At 43.9% G+C, this 24,013-nt stretch overlaps 1 long non-coding RNA gene and 1 gene segment (V, D, J or C); one reads left to right on the top strand and one right to left on the bottom strand.

Moving 5' to 3' along the window:
* The window catches only part of LOC452780 (T cell receptor delta constant-like), a 43,998-nt gene extending 32,346 nt beyond the window's left edge, over positions 1 to 11,652 (bottom strand). Inside the window, 2 exon segments of the C gene segment in view lie at positions 11,131 to 11,427; positions 11,580 to 11,652. Coding sequence covers positions 11,131 to 11,427; positions 11,580 to 11,625 — 343 coding nt within the window.
* LOC104001968 (uncharacterized) lies at positions 1,432 to 23,703 on the top strand. Of its 3 annotated transcripts, XR_673966.5 has the most exons (5): positions 1,432 to 1,525; positions 3,930 to 4,077; positions 5,096 to 5,267; positions 6,372 to 6,504; positions 15,235 to 23,703. It is a non-coding gene; the product is annotated as an uncharacterized LOC104001968 (long non-coding RNA). The 3 variants fall into 3 exon arrangements; XR_673968.5 differs by lacking the exon at positions 3,930 to 4,077; XR_001709023.4 differs by lacking the exons at positions 3,930 to 4,077; positions 5,096 to 5,267.
* The last annotated feature ends 310 nt before the right edge of the window (positions 23,704 to 24,013 follow it).

Raw genomic sequence — 24,013 nt, 5'->3', positions numbered from 1 at the left:
ACAGAGAAGCAAGCAACAGCAACAACAAAAAAACCCTCCAAAACAGAGTAAGGAGACCCGTTTAACATCACTTTCCTGTTGAGATATAAATGGTCTTAGAATCATCATTGTTGGAGGTGTAAGGCTCAGGGTGGGAGAGAGTGGGAGGAGAACTAAGAGGTGGGAAATTTGAAGAGAATCAATACTCTGAGTAGATATCAAAGTATGATTTTAAAAAATATAGGCTCAAGGATTAAGAACAGACTGAGATATTTATAAATAAATGCTGCAGAAAACACCAAGTGAATGACTGGGTATGGAACAATAATATTGAGATCTTTTTTTTTTTTTTTGAGACTGAGCCTCACTTAGTTGTCCAGGCTGGTCTTGAACCCCTGGCTCAAGCAATCCTCCCACCTCAGCCTTCTGAGTAGATTGAGAGTGTCTTTTACTGATGTCCTGTTCCAAGGCAGTGCAGGCTTGAGCTCTTTGCTCCTGACAGCTGCCTGGGATAACAGAGAAATGAAGGAGGAAATCTCTTTATAAAGGTTTCCAAAGAAATTTAAAAAATTAACTTGTACATTGACTTTGTAATGGAAGTGAGAACATACAGGAAAGCCCTTTGGGGAGTTAGCTTTAGAAGGGAAATACCGGGAAATACAAGTAAGACAAGGCACTTACAGAAAAAGTAGAAATTCCATGTTCAATAAATGGTCAAATTTAACATAGCTCTGAATATAAAATTTTCCATTAGAATATTGGTAACAACATTGCAGTAAACTTGAGTCTGGGTACCCCGCACTGAGTAAAAATGGTAGATTCTATTTTGTGTGAGTTCAGTCAAAGAGACATGGGGGACAATTAGTCCGGTCTCTGCTTCTGTTGTTTAGCAGAGCCTCCAGCCCGGAAGCACACTGAGATGTCTTGTGTTTTTCAGATCTTTAATTTTTGAATGCTGTACTGTACCCAAGGACCTCACTTTTTTTCACTGTGCATATGCATGATGTGGGACATCCCATATTGGAGACACAGATGACTTATTGAAAGCCCTGCCTAAGACTTAATTAATATCAGCATTTCAAGTAGCTTGCAAGATTGGATTCTGTGGCTATATACTATAGGAATATAGACTTCCTGGTCTTTTTCTTACTGCCTCCAAATATAACCAGATAATCCTCTGTCTGGTTTCTTGGGAGCCACTTCTATCTTACTTTCTTGCAGGAACATTCTAAAGGGTTCCTTCAGAAAACTTGGGAAAGTGTAAGACTAAAGACAAACCACAGCCTGAAGCCTAGGCTGCTGACTTGAGCACAGATGGGAGAATGTTAACAGCCAAGAAATATGAGGTCTTTGGCTCTTTTCCCAGAACTGCCAGGCTAAGACCTTGGCAGAGACTCAACAGGAAACTGAACTCTATTTGCATATCCTTTTATACATGGGAGATTAAAAGCTTCAACCTTGAGTGATCACAGTTTTTGAGAATCATGATGAGGCATTAAAGAAGAGGAGGAGTGTCTCAAGGGAGGTGAGCTGGAGGTGATGCAAGGTAGGTGTGAGGTTAGCCACGACTTTCAATCCCCTTTGATTAATCAGGAGTGTATTTCGTTTAGTTCCTTTTTTCGATTTTATCCTTACTGGGTCACATAAAGGAATCAGCTGCAGGAATCCATACTCCTGTATCTCAGGAATCTTTCAAATTTGATCTCCTATGTCCCACAGCTTGTTAGCGCTGAAGGAAACTTAGAGACAATCTAATGTGAACTCTTTACTGTACAGATGAGAATCTGAGGTGCAAAGAGTTTAACTGACTTGTCTACAGTCACACACAAAGTGAAGAGTAAGAGTTCTGACACCTGAATGAATTTTTTTCTTTCCAGCAGACTGCTAGCTCTTTTTAGCAGGTGGAAGTTTCCTCAGATCTCAGAAAGCTTCTTTCCAATGTGTGATTTGGCGCAGATATCCTGAACTATCTTTCCCCATCAGAACATGCATTTCTGGCAAGACAGTGGCTCTCATTCCCTGGCTTTCCCCCCCAGTTTCCCTAGATCAGGTCCCTATAATTCTTTAGTGGAAGAAGCCAAAGAACAGGAATTAGGCTATTTATCCTTGGAATTCATTTAGAAAAACTTGGTTTTTCTTGGCCAAGCACTACAGTGAAAACTAACTTCATGTAGACAGCATGGGCCAAATGAGGATGGACAGCTGACTCATCACAGGTCAGTAATTAATATTATAGGTTCCCTTTTAAGGATGGGAGAAGATCTCTATTCCTAAATGGATGCATGAATTAAATGTGTCCTAGAGCATCCATAAAGCTGGGTAAGGCTGCACTTTCTGAAGACTGAGACTCCTTTGTGCAACTCTTGTCTCAGACATCTGAACCAAGTTTGTTGGAGAAGGTTTGATGTAAAAAATTCATTCATGCAGGGCGTGAGGTCTCATGCCTGTAATCCTGGCACTCTGGGGGGCTGAGGCAGGGGCATCACTTGAGCTCAAGAATTTAAGACCAGCCTGAGTAATATAGGAAGACCTTGTCTCTACAAAAAATTAAAAAATGACCCAGGCATGGTGCTGCACACCTGTAGTCCCAGCTACTTAGGAGGCTGAGGCGAGAGGATCACTTCAGCCCGGGAGGTTGAGGCTGCAATGAGCCATGGTCATGCCTCTGCACTCCGACCTGGGCAATAGAGCGAGACCCGGTCTCAAAAAAAAAAAAATTACTCTCCCTGTTACTATTGGTGAAGCTGACATTGACCTGTGTCACCTTCATCTCTGCAAATGAAGGGCAATGAGGGCATCATCTCTTGTTGGGGAGCTAGAACCTCCCAGTGATGGTCTTGCCTTTGGGACCTTCACTATCATTAGCGCAGGGAAAGAATTTAGAGAGGTTGTGTGGGAAGAACATTCCTGAGGAGGTATTTTTATAAAAAATGTGCTGATAGGCACTTTAGATTTCTTGGTTTGGAAAAATGCTAGTGGTCATTGGCCATGTTCTCTCCCATTCTAGCTTTTCTGTCTTTTCTGTCTCCTTCTGTCTGGAGTAGAGGGTGAAACCACTCTACTGCAGACCATCGGGTGCTGAAAGGAATGGAGTTAGTATTATTGAGCACCTCTGCTTTGTAGTCACTCAGGTACTTACTAGCAATTATTTAATTTGATCATTATAATAACTCTATGCAATTATTATCCTTATTTTATGGATGAGGGAATAGAGGGTTAGAAAAGTTAAAGTAACATTTTTCAAGGTCACAGAACTATGAAGTGAGGGGTTGTGATTCTATTTTTCTCTGATTCCAGAGCCTATGCTTTTTTGACTACTAAAAGAACTTACTTATAAAAACTCATATGTGTCCGGGCACGGTGGCTCACATCTGTAATCGTAGCACTTTGGAAGGCCAAGGCAGGTGGATCACCTGAGGTCAGGAGTTCGAGACCAGCCTGGCCAACGTGGTGAAACCTCGTCTCTACTAAAAATACAAAAAATAGCTGAGCGTGGTCGTGCATGCCTGTAATCCCAGCTACTCGGGAGGCTGAGGCAGGAGAATCACTTGAACCTGGGAGGCGGAGGTTGCAGTGAGCTGAGATTGCGCCATTGCACTCCAGCCTGGGCAACAAGAGTGATACTCCGTCTCAAGGAAGAAAAAAAACCAACAAAAACTTATATGCAGTTTATAGCCCAAATTTGTAAACTTGTCCATTTTAAGGTAGGTGAAAGGATCTTGCCAAAGTTAGGGGCAATTTGCAATTCATTGTTTTTAAATTTGACACACATTAATATTTTTGTGAATGATTAAGGCTATTTATTTTTGTATATCGCTTTATCTACCTGGACTGCACTGCCACCTACAAGGTGGCAGGAGGTAGTTGTCTGGAATGTGGAGAACACTCCACTGCCATTTTTCTTTCACTTTGGCATGATCACATGGTTTACCCTTTCTGTCTTTTCTTAGCCCTTGACTTCTAGGATATTGGAGGAAAGAGACAGAAGTACAGTATATCACTTTACCTGTCTGCACTACATGTGTGATGTTGGAAAAGTCACTTAATTTCTTCATTCATCAGTTTCTACGTCTTCAACCAAAGAGGTGGAGCCTGATGGTAATTGGTTTCTCATTGCTCTGACACTCTGAGTGTGCATATGTGGGGGTGGACATCCTCCATACAGAAAGCAAAATGATGGTTTTGATGCTGAGAAATGGACTAGCTATGAACTCAAAGATTTTACATTGATTCTTACTACAGAGGTGGGTTATTGTTATTGTACCAGTTCTCTAATTTCAACGTACAGAGGCAGCTACACTGGCCTTCGTGGTTTTTTTCTGTGTCCTTATTTATGAACTTGGTGCATAAAACCCTTCTTCATTTCCTTAGACGACTGAGGCAGTTAATCCTTTATTGATCACTCACGATTATAACACAGGTGTTATGCAAACACAGTGAGGTCTTTATGCCCGAGGAGGCCTTCGCTGTGACAGAGCTTCTGACAACACACGCTCAGGCTGTGTCTCCTTCGTACTGTCCCTGGGGCTGCTGACTTCCCTTCTCACTGCCTCTAAGTAAAACTTCTCACTCCTGTCAGGTGGCAGGTAAAGACAGAAACTGACTCTAGGGCCTACCTTAGGCCGTGTGATCCCAGCACACTCAGAGGTCCTGGAGGGTGAATCCCTAAAGCTGAGCTAGGGATGGTAAAGGCACTCCAGCCTTCTCCATAGTGGCTCCACAGTCCTCAGGTTTCTCTATGATTGGCTTTTTGGAGAAGCCAGAAAAGAAAAACCAAGAACCCCACTGAGGTGAACACATGATTGATTTCAGCTTCACAACTGAGTGAGACAGTTTTTGGGAGGCACATCAACCTGCAGGTATAGATGAGGCTGCAGGTTCTTTTCCGGGGCTGCTAGAGTGGAGTCATCTGGGGACCAGTGAGAGAAATGCATCACTCACTTTGTATTCTTATCCCTGTGGTTGGGGAAGAAACACTCACCAGTTCACAGAATGTGGTCATGTGACTAGGGAGAGAATCAAGGCAAAGGGCTCAAAATGCCATGCCCCATTTTCCGTTTGTCAATAATCAGTGCTGTCATCTTCCTGTTCATGTTGTAAGTTTTGATCTTTTCAGGACTGCTTCCTTGCCAAACCCTCGCGTCCACTCCCCAACACACGTTGTGCTAATTAATGGCATTTCATCGCTTGATTTTGAAAAATGAAAGTGTGAACTACTTGTGAAAGAGCTCTTAGCAAGATAAGAAAGAAAAAATGACTCCTTATCTCCCTAACCTACAGAAAAGCTGGTATGATTATGTCTTAAGAATGTGCATGAAAATGTTATTTCTAACAGAGGGAGTCCAGCAAACATCCACACTCCAAATATTGGGCTCCCTGCCTACACGCAGGCCTTTGCTGAAATGTCACCTTCTCATTGTATCCCTTCTTGACAACCTGATTTAAAATTGTAATTTCTGCAAGCCTGCTGACAACACTCTCTCTCTCCCCGCCTGTTTTACTCCTCTCCATGGCAATTATCTCCATCTGACATATATTTTACTTATTTTATTTTGTGTTTATTTCCACTGAAATATAAGCTCCTGAGATTCTGAGAGCTGTGCTTCCATTGTGTCTAGAAAAGCGTCTGGCACATACGAGGTACTTAATGAATTGTTACTGAGCGAATGCTGCTATATTCTATGAAAGCAACTTTAATTTCCAAAAGACTGTACTTTGGGTTTTTTTTTCTTAATAATTTGTTGCCCTAGTAATATATTTAGACTGACATTTCTTTTTCTGAAAGTTATAAATACTCATGCAATTTTGTCCTTAAGCCAGAAAGATAATTTAAACTTTCCCTATTCTCCCATATGCATGCAGGTAAAAAGAAAACTTATGACTGTTAGATTTCTTATTTAAACATGGAGTTTGAGAACCTGGCTTTATTTAAATTAATACAAGCAATTGCATGTTGGCTTGACTTCCTTTGCCCTGTCACTGGGTCTTTTTTCTATCAAGTCGAGCATGCTGGGTGGCACACTGTTCCACTGGCTGACTGTTGCCTTGGAGCCTTGTAGCATCCAGGGCACGCCTTCAGAGAATCCCTGCAGTGTTTCATGCACTGGAATGTACGCTGTTACCACTCATAAACCTATGTGTTTGTGGATGTGTAAATTGCTAAAAAGCCCAAAAAGACCCAGTGGATTCTGTATTCTTGAAGAATACCAAAATCATTTGGTGGCAGTGGTGATAAAGTGAGAGGGAGTTAGGAATCGCTCCTTTGTTTAGGAAACTGTGTTATCGTGGCTTTTCATTGTGAAATAGCATGCCCCAGCCAGTCTGTTTGGAGAGAAGGGTTGCGAAATTCCTTTGTGAAATAAAACAGAAGTGTTTTGCTTTTTCTTTGACAGCCTCAGACTCAGGGCTGGGGCCCTTGGGACTCAAAAGAGAAAAGGTGGAGAAAAGAGAAAGCCTACTATTTTCTTCATTTTGCCCCTGCTAACATCCAATGCACTTAGGAGCCTCGATGTCTGCTCTCCAAGAGTAAGTTATTTGGTGTTCCAGAGTACTCTATAATCAACTCTTGTTACGGTCAGTAGCATTTTTTTAGTGGGTAGATGAGGCTTGGAGAGAACATCTCAGAGGGCAGAGTCCGCACCAGCCTTGTGCACCACTGTGTCCCTGGCATCCAGCTCAGTGCAGGGTACGTAGCACTCACTCATATGTATTTCATTCCCTCATTCATTTAATACATTTATTGAGTGTCTGTTATGGGCCAAAGTTATTCTAAGTGCTGGAGTTAAAGCAGTGAACAAAGCAGACAAAAACTCATCTCTGCCATCAAGGACCTTGTATTCCAGTGGAGAGCCAGACAACAAAATATAAACAAGTAAAATATGTAGCATGCCAAATAGTGATAAATGCTGTGGAGAAAAATTAAGCAGATATGAGAGATGGTATTTACTGAAAGAATGAATAAAGTGCTCTGACAAAAATAAAGCTGTATAATCCTATCATTTCAATTAATATTTTAGGGTAATGTGTTGAATTGAAGAGTAGGAAAGGAGCTTTGATTCTGAGTTTGTTCACCTTGTCATTATGGAAAATTTATCATTGAATACGTATTGTTTAAGATACTGCAGTGGACTAAGACCCTAACTAAAGCAGAGACATTTAGTTAGAAATTAATTTCTATTCTTTACACGGTGGCTCCTGCACCTTAATCCACTGCAGTGTTTTCTGGTACCCGTGTGCTCACTTTTGAATGCAGAGAATTGTGGTTGTCAGATCTCAAGCCCCATTGCTGCCTCTGTATAAGTGATAAGTCGATGACAATGGAAGAGACAAACTTGCACACTTTGCTTGACAGCAAAGATATATGTGGGTGGTAAAGTCACCAACTCTATGGACCTGACAGAAACCCAGGGAATTTTTCTAGCTCTCATTATGCCGGCCTTGGACCCCTATGGTTTCCACTCCAGGCAAGCCCCTGAAAAGGAGAGGAAAAGGCAGTGAATCCATGAGCACCCCGAGGATCTAAGGGAGTCCAACAAGAGACTACCTTTGACAAGCATCAGAAGGAGGGAATATGTGGGCCAGTCTCTCATGTTTCTCATGGTGTACCCTGGGAGAAAAGCTGCTGACCTAGGGGTGGTGCTCAGGAGTGTGAGTGGCAATGGGCTGGGGAGTAGCTGTCTTCCTTCAGTCAGGGGAGTGAGCCATCTCGGGAGAACAGCCTGGAAGCCGAAATTACAATTGGTGTTTTAAAGCAGGGGAGAGGAGGCAGGGGGAAGGAGTTGAAGACCTCACTTACTATCCCTTCTTCTGGAAACTGGCCAAGGAGTCAAGAGCAATGTTTGCATGAGCAAAGATGACCAGACTTCACATACCTGTTCCCAGCCATCCTTTACTTGAGATGTTGCTATAGGTAAGGTATTTCTTTAGGAAATTCCGCATCTCCCGGCCCAGTATCCCAGCCAGGACAATCAGGCTTCAAGTCAGATCCGGACCCTGGCTCTGCTTCTGTAAGCAAGCTGTCCAGCCTCTCTGAGGCTCAGTATCCTCACTTGCAAAACAGAAAGGATGATAATGACCTCACTGAGTTGTCATAGGATAAGTGAGTCCGTACCTGTAAAGTGGCTGCATTTTGTTGGTGCTCAGTAATTTAGTTCACATTCTTCTTAATTATTCTTCCTTGCAGTTTGCTTTTTCTTATAATAAGTAACATTTATTAAATAGCTACTATATGCTATGCAATTTATTTACTTTCTATAATTATATATTTTATAACACAGTGAAGGTAGAACTCTTATTATCCCCATTTCACAGATGAAGAGATGCAGATGATTTTAGAAGACAGTGTGAAGCTTGTGTCAGGATCACAAAATCTCAGAATTAGAAAACACTTGAGAGGTCATTTGGGACCATTGTTCTGTTGTCCCGGTTTTTTGACAGATGGTTGGAACAGGTTTGGTGGTGAGGGCACAGCCCCTGTTGTCCCTTGGTTCTGACACATCCTGAAGGTGGCTTTCTCTATGGGTCCCCCATCTCCCCAAATTACATGCTGTGTCCTCTGGTGCAGCATCAAGAGTCTGAAATCTGTCACCCTCCCTTACTAGCTATGCTACTTTGGGCAAGTATTTTACGTTTTCTGTGCCTTGGGGTTCTCATTTGTAAAATGAGGACAAGAATAGAAAGTAAATACTAAGGTTGTTGTGAAGATTAATCATATAACACATGTTAAGTGCTTAGAATGCTGCCTGGCACACAGTAAGCACTCAACAGATATTAGTTACTAATACGGAAGACATACAGTCTTATGGATTTGTCCAGATATTTTTTCCCCTCCTTCTCCTTAGAGACACTCTTCCCAGTCTCTGTTAGAGGGAGTCACTGGGGGTCTTACTAGGAATCCATCTTGCAGGCATTATAAAACCATGGCTCCACAACTTTGACATCTGCATAACCAGTTTTCCAGATGTCATTCTTTTTCCAAATCATGATTTCAAACTGGGAGAATAATTGTGTCCTCTCCATGTTGGAGATGCACTCCACCTTCTTGCCTATCATTTGTTCAAAGAAGGAGAATTAGATCTGAGTGGCTGGCAGTGGGCTTGATGAATCATGACAGGCCCTCTGTTTAAATACATCTGGGGAAGACTGGGTCCAAACCCCTTCCAAGATCATGGAGCTCAGAGTGCTGTATCTGGATGGGGATTTGGGAACCCGATTTTGTCCAAGGGCAGAGCCAATATCCAGGGCCTTGCAGACCATTCAACCAAAGAAGCTGCCCAATGGGGTGGGGCAGAAAGGTAGAAGGCAGGTTCCAGGCCTATGTTGGGATCATGCATCAGGTCAGAGTGAGTGAGTTTGGGATGAAGAGTAGAGAAGAGAGATTTTCTGAAGGTTTAGAATATAGCTGTTTGGGGAGATAAATGATAAGAGCTCATGGGGGCAGTCATGACTAAAATGCATGGAACAACGACACATTATAACATATATATATATAACATGTATTATATATATGAAAGGTCAGGCAGAATCATGAGAGGAGAGAGGATTGGGAAGACACTTGGCAAAAGAGTGAAAAGCCCTGACTGAAACCAAATAAGGTGTGGCAAGCCCTGTCAGCCTCTTTGTACTTCTGTGGAAGATATTTGACTAGAGGGTATTTGACTAGAGGGGTTTGTTGAAGAACATTTTGTGTAGACGTTGCCTGAAGTAGTCCAAAGAAGCCTAAAAAACCCATTTTGGGTTTAAACAAATATTTTTACAAGTGTATTGAGGTATACTTGATGTGAAATAAACTGTACACATTTAGAGTGCCTAATCTGATGAATTTGATATGCCTGTACATCTGTGAAACTATCACCGCAATCAAGTCACTGACCATGTCTATCACCACAAGTTCTTATGAGGTTATTTAACAACGTAAGTGGTAGATTTTCTAGATGAGGACAGAAGGAAGGCTGATTTCTGCCACAGGTTCAGCCTTGGAGTAGAGAGCCCCGTCAATCATCTAAATCTGGAAAAACACATTGTTCAAGATAAAAGAGCAGTGTTAAATTGAGCTGTCCAAAGAAGGATAAGGAAGTGCCAGTGGAAGCAATTTTTCAACGTTTTGTTTCTAGCACATGTGGAAGTAAAGAGATAGAGAAGAAAGGGAGAGCAAAACACCATATCCAGCTTGGGCCCAGGAGTGCGAGGCTGCAGTGAGCTATGATCACGCCACTGCACTCTAGCCTGGGGGACACAGCAAGACCCCGTCTCATGAAGAAAACAAAACAAAGCAAAACAAAATATCCAGTCAGTAATCATCAAAACAATAGAGCATGCTAGAGATGCAGCCTTTCCTTCCATGTTGGGCAAAATGACAGGTAGTGTACATATTTGATCTGAAGGAGGGAGAGGAGCCTCCCCCCATTGCCAGTCCTTTTCCTCTAGAACATGTAAATTCAGAGGCATGTGGCTGGGGAAAAACTGGATGTCACCCATAGTTGTAAATTGTAAGGTGCCTCCTTAATCTATGCTATACTCTAAGCACTGTGGCTCTGTGGTCATACCTTTTATGAGCCTCCAAGAAAACTGTCACAGTAGATGCTACAGTTCATTCCTTTGGCTCCATCTCTCCTCTCTTCTGTCCCACTGGGGGCTGCCTATCTGAGCACCATGGGAGGGCACGGGCAAGCTGAGTGGCTGAGCCTGAAAGAAAGGTAGGAACACTAGCTTTCTCTGGTTCCTATTTCCTAAATTATTTATTCAAGAGAAAATCATGATCTTGTTGGAACTGCTGCTCTACATGGATGGCAATTTTTTTTTTTTTTTTTTTTTCTTTGAGATGGACTCTTGCTCTGTCTCCCAGGCTGGAGTGCAGTGGCACGACCTCGGCTCACTGCAAGCTCCGCCTCCCATGTTCACGCCATTCTCCTGCCTCAGCCTCCTGAGTAGCTCGGGCTACAGGTGCCCACCACCACGCCCAGCTAATTTTTTTTTTTTTTTAATATTTTTAGTAGAGACGGGGTTTCACCGTGTTAGCCAGGATGGTCTCGATCTCCTGACCTCGTGATCCACCTACCTCGGCCTCCCAAAGTGCTGGGATTACAGGCGTGAGCCACCGCGCCTGGTCAGTGGTTTTTGAGCTGCTCAGAAGTAGAGCTGCAGCAGGGTGGGTGTCACAGGCACAGTAGTAAGACCCTTCATCTCTCTCTGATGGTGCAAGGATCTTAAGTACAGCCAGGTTCTTTGCAATATCAATGTCACCTTGGAAATTGTCCTTGAAACCAGGGCCATAGATGTCCTTTTCTCGGTATATGAAAGTCATTGTGTTACCTTGGGTCTTCCTGTACCAGTTGATATAGTAGTTACCGATCGCTTCTCCTTTCATGGAGCAACTGAGGGTGGCAGGGACCCCCATTGACACAGTCACTGTTTGGTGTTCAGGCACCAACTCAATGGCTGACATGACTCCTGAGAGAAAAGACACAAGAGAGGGGCTCAGTGAGGGCTGGGGGCTGAGGTCATTGAGTAAGGAGCACAGTCCATGAGTACAAGGTCCTGGGAGCTTTGATGTTTCTTTGCTGCTGAGTCTTGCTTGGCCCAAGTTCTGGGGTCTGCCTTACCTGCCCAGAAGAGGGAGAGATGGATGAGGGAGGAGATCCTCTGCATGGCTCACTCAGGGGCAGCTCTGCCTCTCAACCACCTTCTGCCTGGTCCCTCCTCTGAACCAACACACTTGTGAAACACTTGTGACTGAGGAAGTCAGTCCCTATCAGCAGCTGTTTCATTCCCCAGAGAAATCTAGCTGATCACAGGAGGCTCGCAGGGCCTGCTGCCTGCTAATGGGATGACAGTGCCACCTTCAAGACCAATAGTACGGTTCAGGTAAGTTAGGCCAACTGAGAGGAGATTAAGGCAGCTTATTTAATTGGTGACAAGGTTTCTGCTTCCTGCCCTAGACGTTAAATTTGATATTGTTGTTCCAGTTTCAGGTTAGTTGTACATGTTAGACACTATGTGGTGATGTTCATAGTTCATACCAAGAAGAATTATTGGCATTTACAGCTGTAATCAAAAGAACCACCAAATGAGGAGATCAATAGTATGTGCACAAAGACTGAAGATGTTGTAATGATTGTTGTGTTCACTGCAAACTCCCTCTGGGCAAAGTTGGATAAGGGTGATTTACCCATGTGTTAAAGAGCAATCCAATGAAACATCGTCTTCCAAATGTGAGCCAGAGTTTCCTGATCTTTATTGAGCTCATCTAGCTTCTTTTCTGAAGGGTTCTTAGGTTACCTGTGTTAAATTACACAAAGCAAAATATTGTAAAAAACTTAGAAACCACCACTACATCCCAACTTATGACGGGCTAGATTTACGTGGACTTCAAAAGAGGGGAGGTTAGGATTTTTGGGACCTCCACTTTTGAGTTTAAAGGTCAATCTTTGAAATTTTGAAATCAAACAGGTAAATTAATAATGGGAACTAGAGAGTGCAGCAGAAGCTGGGAGGACAGTCACTTGGTAAGCAAAAAGGCAAGCGCAAAGGTGGCTTCCATATTGGAGGGTGGATGCAGGACTTACATTCCCAGGTTAGTAGAGGAAAGACTCAAAGCTTTCTTAAGTTCCCCAGTGTGACTGGGAACAGACTGCCCCGAAAAAAATTCAGATAGGAGCAGCTCAAGTTTCTTGACCCCATAGTAGTTGCTCTCCCCACCCACCTCTGCCTCGCCTCACTTTGCACAACTGTCCATCCTGCCTACTGCTCTTAGAGGACTATTAGCAAGTACTCAAGGTGGTCACATTCTTTGATGTTATACATTATATCATCAGCAACCCTGTCCCCCAGCAGAACATAATGCTGTCTGCTGTCTATAGCTCTTTGAAAGTTGCCAAGGTCAATCTGTTTGGACTTAAATACTTGACCTTTTTCTGTCAGGCTGCTTAGTTCTTGGCACATCCTATAAAACCTAGTCATTCTTACTATATGCCAGGCCCTGAGGATTCAGGGTCTGCCGTTGATGAATGGCAGACACAGTGTTTTCTTTCATGGAGCTTATGTTCTAGCATGAGAGCCAGTCATCACTTAATAATTTGCATAATTTATCTCTCCATTGCAGCTATAAGTATTCTGCAGAAGCAGAAGGACTATGGGAGCATGTTACAGAGGCCAGGTTTGGTCAGGAGGTCAGGGAAGGCTTCCCTGAAGAGGAAGTGGCATTGCAGTTGAGACTGAGTCTGTTTGCCTCTGCACATCCACTCTACTTCTTACTCTAAGAGCCTGACCTTAATTGGCAGCATCCACCGGCTCTCCATCCCATTTGGTTTGGCCAATGGAGACACCTTCAGGAGACTGGAGGGAAGGAGGAGAGTGCCTTCCTTCACTGGAAGCTATAGCTCCTCTTCCACAGCTGCAGGTTTCAGTAAAGGCTCCTCCCCTACATGCTTCAGGCCTGGCATGGCAGCGGTTCTTTGTTGCCAGCCCTGGGTGTTTCACCACCTTCTTTTTGGTTTCCCATAACCCTTCTGTATTAATTTCCTGTAGCTGCCTTAACAAAGTACCACAAACTGGGTAGTTAAAACAATATAAACGTATTGTTTCATAGTTCTGGAAGCTGAAAGTTTGAAATCAAGGTGTCAGCAGGGCCATGCACCCTCTGAAACCTGTAGGGGAATCCTTCCTCACCTCTTCCTAGATTTTGGTGTTTTGCTGGAAACTCTGATGGTCTTTGGCTTGGCTCGCACCTGCATCACTCCAGTCTCCGCCTGCACTGTCTCATGGTTTTCTCTCCCTGCGTGTCTTTGTCTTCACTTGGCTGTCGTATAGAATGCCAGTCATATTGCATTAGGGGCTCACCATACTCCAGTATGAACTCATTTAAGGTAACTACATCCGCAGTGACCCTATTTCCAAATAAGGTCACATTCTAAGGTACTGAGAGTTAATGTGTCCCTTGGGGGACACATTTCAATCCATAACACCTGTCCACAGCTTTGTAAAAGTCCCTTTCATTAAACTCTCTCTAATCACTCCGAGAGTGCCCTGTCTCCTGCTTGGACCCTGCCTGAAACAGGTATGGGGCATGGGTAGGGAAATAACATTCTATGTAACAAATGAGGACATGTATTAAAAAAGCCTTGAGGCAGAAAGAAGTATAGAGGGTTTAAAGCTGTATTAATATCAAAAGAGTAGTTAGCAGGGCTCAAATAAGCCTGTCTTTCTAGAAAATTATTGTTGAACTATCTCAAATTATTCAGGAAGTCATTTTGAAAAGTCCCAAGAATGTGTATTATGTTTATGACTGTGATTTATATCTTCCACCGGTTAGAGGGAATTTTACGAATTTATTGTTAATGGCCAAAAACAACCTTCCTCTAGGCCTGACTAAGAGAGAAAGCTGGTATGAACAATAAATCAAAGCCAGAGGTAGAAGACAGTACAGGAGAGGACAGGTGATGATGCGGCGGGAGCTTGGGGCAGAGTGTGGCTAGTGCTTCACCAGGTCAGGAGCAGTCAGCTTGGCCTGGGCCTGTGGCAGGACAAGATGGAACTTCAACAAGAACACGGCCTGTCTCAGGGTGCCCAGGTGGAAGGCAGAAACATCCACCAGGGCTCTGCCCTCGGACCCAACCCTCCTCCGGCCCTGTGCAGGCTGTGTTCTTTGTGCTCAGTCATTCCTTCGTGTCAAGGCCAGCAATTAGGCCACAGCTTCCTTGGTCCTGCCAAGGGGATGTCTGTCCCTCCATGTGATTTCTAGAAAAAACTAATTTTTTTATACTCCGTAAAATGGGAGAAGATAACTCATAGGATTTCTGTGAGAAATAAATGAAATTATACTTGCAAACACTTGGCTCATTGCTTAACGATGTTAATTTTCTCTTTGTCATACAAATAATGATACCTGAGACTTGAACAGTTAGTAGGAGAGGCAAGAGTGTTTTTGGGGGCTTTATCCATTCTCTCCCATAATCTCCATCTCTCCAGAATGGAAGGTTTCCCATTCTTTGATGTCTTTCCCAATCTTATGTGCTATGAAAATACAGCCTCAAGGCAAGTTCCTGAGGCATCTTCCAACCAGGTTGCTGTCCTTAGCCTTTCCTCTGCAGAAACTCGGAAGCTGCTATTGCATATTGTGTTGTATGATTTGTAAATGCTGCCTCACGCGTGTGATTTGGTCTGTACTTATCTCTGGTGTAATCCCCCAAAAGCACCCGTTGAACCCATACTGGTCTTCAAAAATTCTTATTGAAGTGAAATAATTTCTTCTGCCCACAGGATGTCTGATCTGAAAGCATGTTGTGGTCCGCTACACACAAGAGCAAAAGAAGAGCAGAAAGGAGCTCAGTGCCAAGACCATAGCCACAGGAAGAAAACCAGCTCTTAGGGCTGCAGCTCTAAAGACAGGCCAGGTCATTACAGGAACGTCTGCTCCCTTAGCCTTGCCAGACAGAAGAGGGTTAAGAAAGGAACTGCTGACCCTGATATGCAAACTGCCACGAGTGCTTCCTGCCTTTCTATCAGCGTCAGATGGCTAGCGATGGATGGCTGTAAGGTTGATGTAATTAATATTTTATTTTCAGCGCCACGGTGCTGGTTGGGTGCACCAGACAAATCAACCAACAGATTAAAGAGTGATGGAGAAAGCTGTGTTTTGGGCCTCATTTGGGAACAGAATGGAAGAGTTGAGGGTGGAAGGGACCTCAGCAAGTCTTCTGATCCATGTTTCAGCCTTCATTTCCCCATAACCTCAAGGAGAGAGTTGCTTTTCCTGTTCTTCAAATGAGTTCCTTGAATTCACACTCTATTTCTTTGAATTTGCACAGACTGTTGAGGAACAGGCGGCAGGGTCACTCTACCTCTGCTCAGACAAGCCTGGAAAAGAAAAATTTTACATAGAAGACTGAGCTGGAAGAGGCCTGGGAACTTGGGAATTCCCACTTCCACACTGCCCACTCTAGTTCTCAAGAGGCAGCTATGCTGCAGTACAGACCACTGAATTTAGATTCAGGAATCTGGGTTTACATCTCACTCCTCCTCTTACTTGCAAGTCACTTACCACACCAGGCCTCGGTTTCTTGGACAATAAAATGGGGATAACGTTGCCCCATGTGGTTGTTGGTGGTCATGAAATTATGCACACGAGCACGCCTTGTAATCTAGGTTAGACCTGCACTAACCTAGATTAGCTGACCAGGGTGGAAGGTGGGAGGGGCAGGCTTCAGTGTGTGACTTACCTAGAGGCCAAGGGGAGTCACCATGGATAGGGCAGCACTTGTAAGTCCCCTGCTCTCTCAATGTGGCTCTGAGAATCTCCAGGAAGAATTGGCTGGTTGAATTCTCAACTCTACCAAGAAAGGTGTGCTGGAGACCAGGGTCATAGACGTCTCCTTGTTGATGTATGAAAATCAGGAAGCCGTCTCGGGTCCTCTTTACCAGGACATAGTGTAATTATTCATCTTCTTCCTTGTCAGTTGGCACTGGAAAATTTTGCTTCTTCTAAAAGGAACAAATGTCTCTAGCTCTTGTTCCTCCAACAAGGTGTCTGGCTTGATTCCTAAAGTAAATAAATAAACAAATAGATTGATAGATAATAAATGCATCAAGGTAAAAGGAAGACAGAGAAATTAAAAAGCCACATCAGAGTATCAAGGACTGGGGTACCAGCGTGGGGACCACCCTCCTTTTCCGTATTCCCACAAACTCTCCCTGGGACATCTTCATCAGAGGAGTCATTCATTCATTCATTCGTTCGTTCATGCATCTATTTGGCAAGCATCCTCTGGCTTGTATGGTGTTCTCAGTGCTGGGCTGGCTCTGTGGGGAGGACAGGGATTTGGTCTCCCAGGGGTTTGCCAGACCCAGGGAACTACAGGGCCTGTGGTTCTGAGGCTCCAGGGCTGCTCTCAGCTGAGCTGTAGGAGGACACGAGGGCAGATCTCCCCCAAAGCTTCCCTGGAGGACTGAAGCATTCTGCTTCTGGGACAGTCTGTTGGCCCTTTCTTCCACATCTCAACTTTCAGTGTCTCAGCGACTGGCCTATGTACTCTTGGGCTTGCTTGAGGACCTTGAGGAAATGAGTCTAAATCAGCAAATGCCCTGTCCTCAGAGAACAGCCTCGTTAGCTGTGCATGCAGTCTGCGCCCTTTCTCTTTTTGCTGCACATGGCAGCGTCTTCCCCCTACAATGAGGCCAATAGCTTGGCAGCGGTGATGTTGATATTTAGCTTCAGACTGCTGTTAATGCTTCTTTCCCTCATATTTGTGGATGGTTTTCTTTTATTTTTTATTGTAATATACTTATTTTGGATCTTAAATTTATACAGCAATGCAGCTCCTTCCAAGGAAGAAGCCAAAGTGCCAATCTTCCATAAGACAAGAGCCTGTAGCCACGGCACAGGATCTAACAAAAAATATTACTGCGTTAAAAGTAATTTTTAGCAGCAGTTAAGTGCCTGCTGTCGTACTCTGTCCATATCAAGTGCCCTGCAAATGTTGATGCTGAATTAAAGAAAACACAAAACAAAACAAACATAATGGGAAGAGGGAGTAAGTAGAGTGGGCAATGAAAATTAAATGAGAAAAAACAAAGTTAAAGCATGAAAAAAGGTTTAATGGAGTATTATAGAATTATCTACTGAAAGGACAAAGTAGAGCAAACTAAAAATAAAAAGGCAATAGAACAGCTTAGATAAGAGGAATGTAGAGGCAGAGAAAGGCTGGAGAGGTAATTAGGACAATTACCTCCATGCAATGGTTTTCAATCTTGGCCCCACACTGGGACCACCGGGGGAGTTTTAAGAACTACTGAAGCCTTGGTGCCACCCCCACGGAGTCTGATTTCATTAGTCTGGGGTGGGTTTTGGGCAACAGGATTTTAATAACTTCCTTAGATAATTCTGATGTGCAGCCAGGGTTGAAAGCCTCTGTGTAACAAAAAGAAGAATTGTAGGACAGTAAAGGCTTATACACTGCTGTACTGAGGGGACAAGGAAGAGGTGTCACCTGTGACCATAGGGCCTGCTGTGGCATTGGGGTCGGCCAGTCTTCTGCTCCTTGTCCTTTCTCTATGACCAGCGCGGACCCCCAACACCTTTGCTGCCTGGTGATTGCTCACTTCTTACAAACTTAGGTCAGCACCAACCATCTCCCTGTTCCCTTGATCTCTTTCAACAGTGCTGGGCACTTAGTGGGTGCTTAGTAAATATTTGCTAGGTGCTATCATACCTGGCGTTCTGGGTCCTTCTGTGCTAGTTGAAATGGGCTAAGTCTGTGTTCTTGGTTTCTCCTCCTAATCCTGCCCTGACCTTTCAGATAGAAATTTTGTCCTATCCAGCTCCCTTCTGAGAGGTAGAATTCAGCCGGGGAGCCCACTAGCTGGGTTTCCTTACATTGGGACATCACTGTGTGTGTGTGTGAGATGGAACCCAGCCTGTAGCGCCCTGGACTCATAGAGTAATGGGTTCTTGCTATATTTCAACTTTGCATTCTTTTTCCCTCCCTCCCTCCCTCCCTCCCTCCCTTCCTTTCTTCCTTCCTTCCTTCCTCTGTTTTTGTCTTACAATTCCCAGGCTCATGGCAGACCATAGTAATCCAAGGAGACCTACCATTAGGAGTGAAAATGTGTCCAGTTCCCTGAAATGGCAACTTGTTTTTGGAGGGAGAGAGATTGCTTTCTGCTCTCCTGGAATTGCAGATTTCACAGTGAAGATTTGCTGCCCCAGGGAGAGCAGTGGGTGGAATGTAAAGTTATTGCTGTCTCTGGAAATCCTCTTTGATTTGTTCTGCTCGCTGGAAGACAGTGGGGGTGTGCTGGTCCTCAGGTAGAACTTGGAGAAGCCACGGCACAGGTTTTCATGCTAATAATAGACTAATCCTGTGTTTTTGTTTGTAGAAGCCCATTTATAAAAAATAAAACAATGGTAATTATGTACTTCCATTCAACAATATCCCAATAAAGAGGTAAAACTGGAAAAACCTGGATTGGGAGCAGATGGAAAATTAGTTTAAATGGGCCTGAACAGGAGCCCCTCCCTCTTTGTAGTAGTCTCTGCACACAGGAAAAAACATTTCCCACTTTCCTCCTCTGAAATGGAGCAAAGCATTTTGCTCAAGATTCTTGGTTGGGAGTAGGCTGAGGGGATAGCTCAGTGTTAGAGAGAATATAAATGCTGTTTTCTTCTCCTTTGGTGGTGGGACTTATGGAAATGTAGAGTGTTTAGTGTCTATAGAGAGCTTAAATTTTGTGGCTGGAAGCATACTTCCGTGGAATTAAGATTTTATTATATAGATCTTACATTCCTTCAGTTGGCCGATTACCCCTGGGGCACCACAGGGTGGTGACAAGGGTGGGCCCTCCCAGAACCCTAGGGAAACTCCCTGCTTCATCTCCTATGGGGAAGCAAATAACTACCCTTCATCCTTCAATCCAAGGGAGAGGAGAAAGCTGTAGGAGCATCTCTGGGAGTGAGACCCTCCCCCACTCCACCTCCAATGGGAGACAGTGAGATGACCCTATCTACTGGGGTGGGTCTATGATGCCAGAGGAGGGGAGAAGACAGATGGATGGGGACTTGTCCTCTTTCCCTTGGGAGAGGGGTGGTGGGCCCGGCCCTCCGTGCCAGGGGCTCCCATAGTCATTGACAAAAACTTGCATCACGCAACAGTTCCACAGGTACATCCCAATTCTTGAGCTAATATACCTACTACCTTTTGCTTAGTTTTATTACAGATTGGGAGGAAAAAGGAATGAGGCTGAAAGATTGCCAGAACATGGAGTCAGAGCTAACGAGGAAACAATGGAGGAGGAACATGGAATTACTGCAGGATACTTTTGGGAAGGCAGCTGTGTAGGTTTAAAAAAAAAGTGGCTCAGAATGTAGCTTTGGGGGCTAGAAAAGAGTTCCTAAACCATCAAGTGGGAAAGTGAGTACAGTATTTGAGGGGGATCTTAGACTTACAGCAGCTTGGGCCACTATAAACCAGTGTCCTGGTCATGTCCCGGGAACCTCACCCACTGTGCGTCTGCTGCTGTCCCATTGCCATAACCGGCACACCTCAGATATTCTTGCTGGTTATGTGGGGTTTATATTGAGTTTGGTAGTGTGTGGGGACTGGTAAAAGGGCAAGGACTAGAGTAAATACACTTTCTTTATGACATTCACCACAGCTAGAGAAGCCGCAGTTCAGAGTGGCTGTTCTATAATCACCACTGTAGCGCTGTGTTAAAGCCTAGCTTAGAATGCGAGTGCTGTTATAGTCATCATGTATATGACAAGTTAAAGGGCTCTTAACATTGAGCTATGGAACGAATGTTTAGTATGAGTGAATGAAAAGATTATTGAATAGAAATACAAGCTATCCAATTGGCAGGGCTCTAATCGCAAAGTAGTCTGAGCCTGAGTTAGCACATGTGCATAACTGAGTAGTGACTGTGGGAACTTGCGAAGTTACCAAAGGAGGGCAAAGAAAATACTACGTGCAGCACGATTCCTCTTGCATGGTGAACCATCTCAGCATCTATCCCACTGGAATAACATTGTGAGTGGGATCACGGTGCATGACAAAGCATACGGTATCAATCTAGCCCATCAGCAGTGTCCAGGCTGTGGTGAGAAACCAGAGATGTAGTCTAACAAAAGATGCATAGGGAATGGCACATGCCAAGGAGATGGACTAGAAGAACCCAGGGAAAGAGAATTTTTGGAAGAGTCCACTGACAGCCATCTCTCTGTCAGAATACCTTTTTTAACGAGGTGCCAGCTCACGTCCCAGATTGGTGACCCAGAGGCTGAGCTGAGAGTCACGGCTGTAGCCTGCTCAGATAACTGTTGCCTTTATTGAAACCTGCTGTGCTCGCATTGACTCACAACATGGTTGGGGACTCAGCTGGACAGCATACCAAATGCCAAGCAGAAATTCCTAATGCCACCATCTGCCCAGAGGACTCCTTGTTAATAAATATTATGGCACAAACTAGATGTTTATCCAGGGAAATGCAATAGGGAAGCAACACTAGCAGAAAGGGAAAATACAGTCTAAAATGCCATGGCAGTTGGAAAATGTTTGTTTTCATGAAAGAGATGCAATTCAGTCAATTTCCCTCTGATTTTGACAGGTTAAACTCTAAGTTTCACGTGTGTGGAGGCTAAGTCAAAAAATGTTTCAGGGCAAACAAGATGAGAAAAAGCAGCCTCTGTGTATACACAAGAGGGAGCTATGCAAAGGAACCAACGTCCACACTATAGTCAGGGCCTCCCTGTGTGGCAATCAGGAACCCGGACTCAGACGGATCATCCAGCACGAAAAGCTCTTGGCTTTTCTCTAGTTGATACTTAGGTTCTATCAGTCCTCTTTTCTTCTAAGGGCATATGAAACCGTGGCTGATTTTGTCTGGTAAAGGAGGCCTTGGGAGAGGCTTAGAAAATAATGGGATTAAAATGCAGAGGAAGGACCAGAAGTGCAGCTGCCACATGCTATTATTAGAACGGATGGTGAAACACCTTTCTGCAATCCAGGGGGCCTTCCTCTTCTGACCTCCCCTTTGGCCCTGAATCTAATCCTCTAAATGCTGAGGAGGCAGCATTATGTGGTTGAATTGTACTCTTGTTGGGTGGGAGCACTTTAGGCAAGCCCTTTGACACCTTCTTTTTGTCTTTTTATTTTAAAGTAGGGAATAGAGCCAAGTGAAGGCTATTGTGAAGAGTAAGTCATCCATGGCTGTAACACACCAGCATCGCCAGATGGGGTGCGGGAATGTAGGCAATTTATAAAATCTTTGCAGCAGCTGCTGTGACCACAAGGGATGATACTGCCTTGATTTAGCATTTTTAAACTTAAGTATTCACCTCATGTTAATGTATGTAGCTGTGTTCTCTCATTTGAGGTTGTTCATTTGGAAATACAGAAGGATGAGGCATTATTCCTTTAAATAAAATATTCCCTTTCATTACATCTGTGTCTCAATGATCCCTAAAGCAGAAATTCAGTTCAAACATTAAATTCAATAATCATATATTAAACAGTTACTCTGCAATGCACTACGGAAACTGAAGATGAAACAGACCAAGGATCCCTGCCTCGAGGGGTTTATAAGTTAGGAAGAGGATGAAGGAAGTGTGCAAACAATCATGGCAAAAGAGAAAACACGTGAAATAACTCAAGAGTGGTAAGTGCTAAGGTGGTTCAATTGGGGGAAGATTATATCCTCAGAGGAGAGTTTTGCACTGGAGATATACATTTGGGAGTCATGGGCACATATGTGAAATTAATGCTACGAGGGTGAATGAGATCATCTAGGGAGAGATAGAGAAGAGAAGATAGACCCAGGCAAGGACCCTGGCTGCTTTAGTATTTAGAAGCTGTAGAGTGGAGGAAGAGCCAGCAAGGGGGACTGAGAAGGAGAAGCCAGTGATGAAGAGGAAAATCAGCCAAGAGTGGCATCTCAGAAGCTAAGTGTGGAAAGCATTTCAAGGAGGAATGGGTGGCCAACGGTGTAGCTAACCACTGGGAGGTTGTATGATCACTGGCTATTTACTCATATGCCTGTCTTCTGTCTGTCTCCTCTTGTTTTAAACTGGTAAGTCCACAGGGCAGGGTGCATGTCTGTTTTGCTCATACCATGTACTCAATGCCTGGCACAGTACTTGGCACCTAGTAGGACTCAAGATACATTTGTTGCAGAAAGAAAGGAAGGAACAAAAGACAGTCTGAAGTGTTTATACTTAATTCAGTAGACAAAGAGTAGTATCTGAATAGCATTTTCAGGTTTCTGACATTGAGTTTGATCTTAGCAAAAAATGCAAGCCTTCTTTTTGAGGCCTGTACAGACCCATTGGCCTTATGCATAGCTCCTCTCAATGTCATTAGGTATCCTTCAGTCTGGATGCACAGAAATGAGGAAACAGCAGGAATCTATCTGACTGAATCCTGCGTAATCCTTTAGGACAGTATTTGCCTATAGAATTTCGTGAGTCTTAATGGCTGTGCCATTACAAAAAGAATTCTGTGATTCCAAGCCCACGTTAAATAGGTATCTTTACAGCAGGGGTTCTCAGAGCATTTAATATGGTAATAAGAGTTGTAAATATTAAGAGGAGGCTATTAATATGTAGCATTTGCCAAAATTATCTGATGGTGGAATTCTTTTAAATTGTGCAACCACTGTTAACATCTTGAGGGATGGTGACATTCTGAAGAATAATTGGGCAAATGTTGCTCCAGAAGAATTCTAAGAAGAAAAAAAATCATTTTAAATTCCTTTTTAGTTGACAGCAGGAGAAACTCCCCAGGATGGAGACAAATTACATGGGTGGAGTTAAAGGGTATGGTGGGTTATAATTATTATTCTGAAGTATTTGATCCTTCTTTCCATGAGAAAGGGTTATTGCTTCCTACCCATTGCTATGTGTCTTGCAGTGCCTTCTGCGGGAAAGGTGTGAGTCCCTGACTAGTTGATCTTGTGCTTGACCATGGAAGGGCTTTGGCCGATGAATGTGAGTGGACATAATGTCTGCTGTGTCTGAGCAGAAGTTTTAAGAAGTATCTGGAGTTTCTGCTAGCATTTCTCTTGTTCTTTTTCTTCTGTCATAAAAACAGTGTGGAGGGGCGTGGTGGCTCATGCCTATAATCTCAGTACTTTGGGTGGTTAAGGCAGCTAGACTGCTTGAGCCCAGGAGTTCGAGACTGGCCTGGGCAACATGGCAAAACCCCATCTCTACAAAATAAAATAAAATAAAATAAAAAATTAGCCAGGTATGGTGGCATGCACACCTGTAGTCCCAGCTACTTGGGAGGCTGAGGTGGGAGAATCGCTTGAGCCCAGGAGGTTGAGGCTGCAGTGAGCTGAGATCGCACCATTGCACTTTAGCCTCTCGGCAACAGAGTGAGATCCTGTCAGAAAAAAAAAGTGTGTCCCAAATAGTGGCTTATCTTTCATCTTGGGCTCTGGAATGGGAAGACACAGGGAGCAGAGCTCAGCAGCCAATTGGTAGTAAAAGTGGGAACAAAAAGTAAATGTTCATTGCTGTAAGCCACTGAGGTCCTGGCACCGTTCGTTA

Source organism: Pan troglodytes, chromosome 15, assembly GCF_028858775.2.
Source record: "Pan troglodytes isolate AG18354 chromosome 15, NHGRI_mPanTro3-v2.0_pri, whole genome shotgun sequence".
NCBI classification, from domain to species: Eukaryota; Metazoa; Chordata; class Mammalia; order Primates; family Hominidae; genus Pan; species Pan troglodytes.
This window is presented reverse-complemented; position numbering and strand designations above follow the sequence as displayed.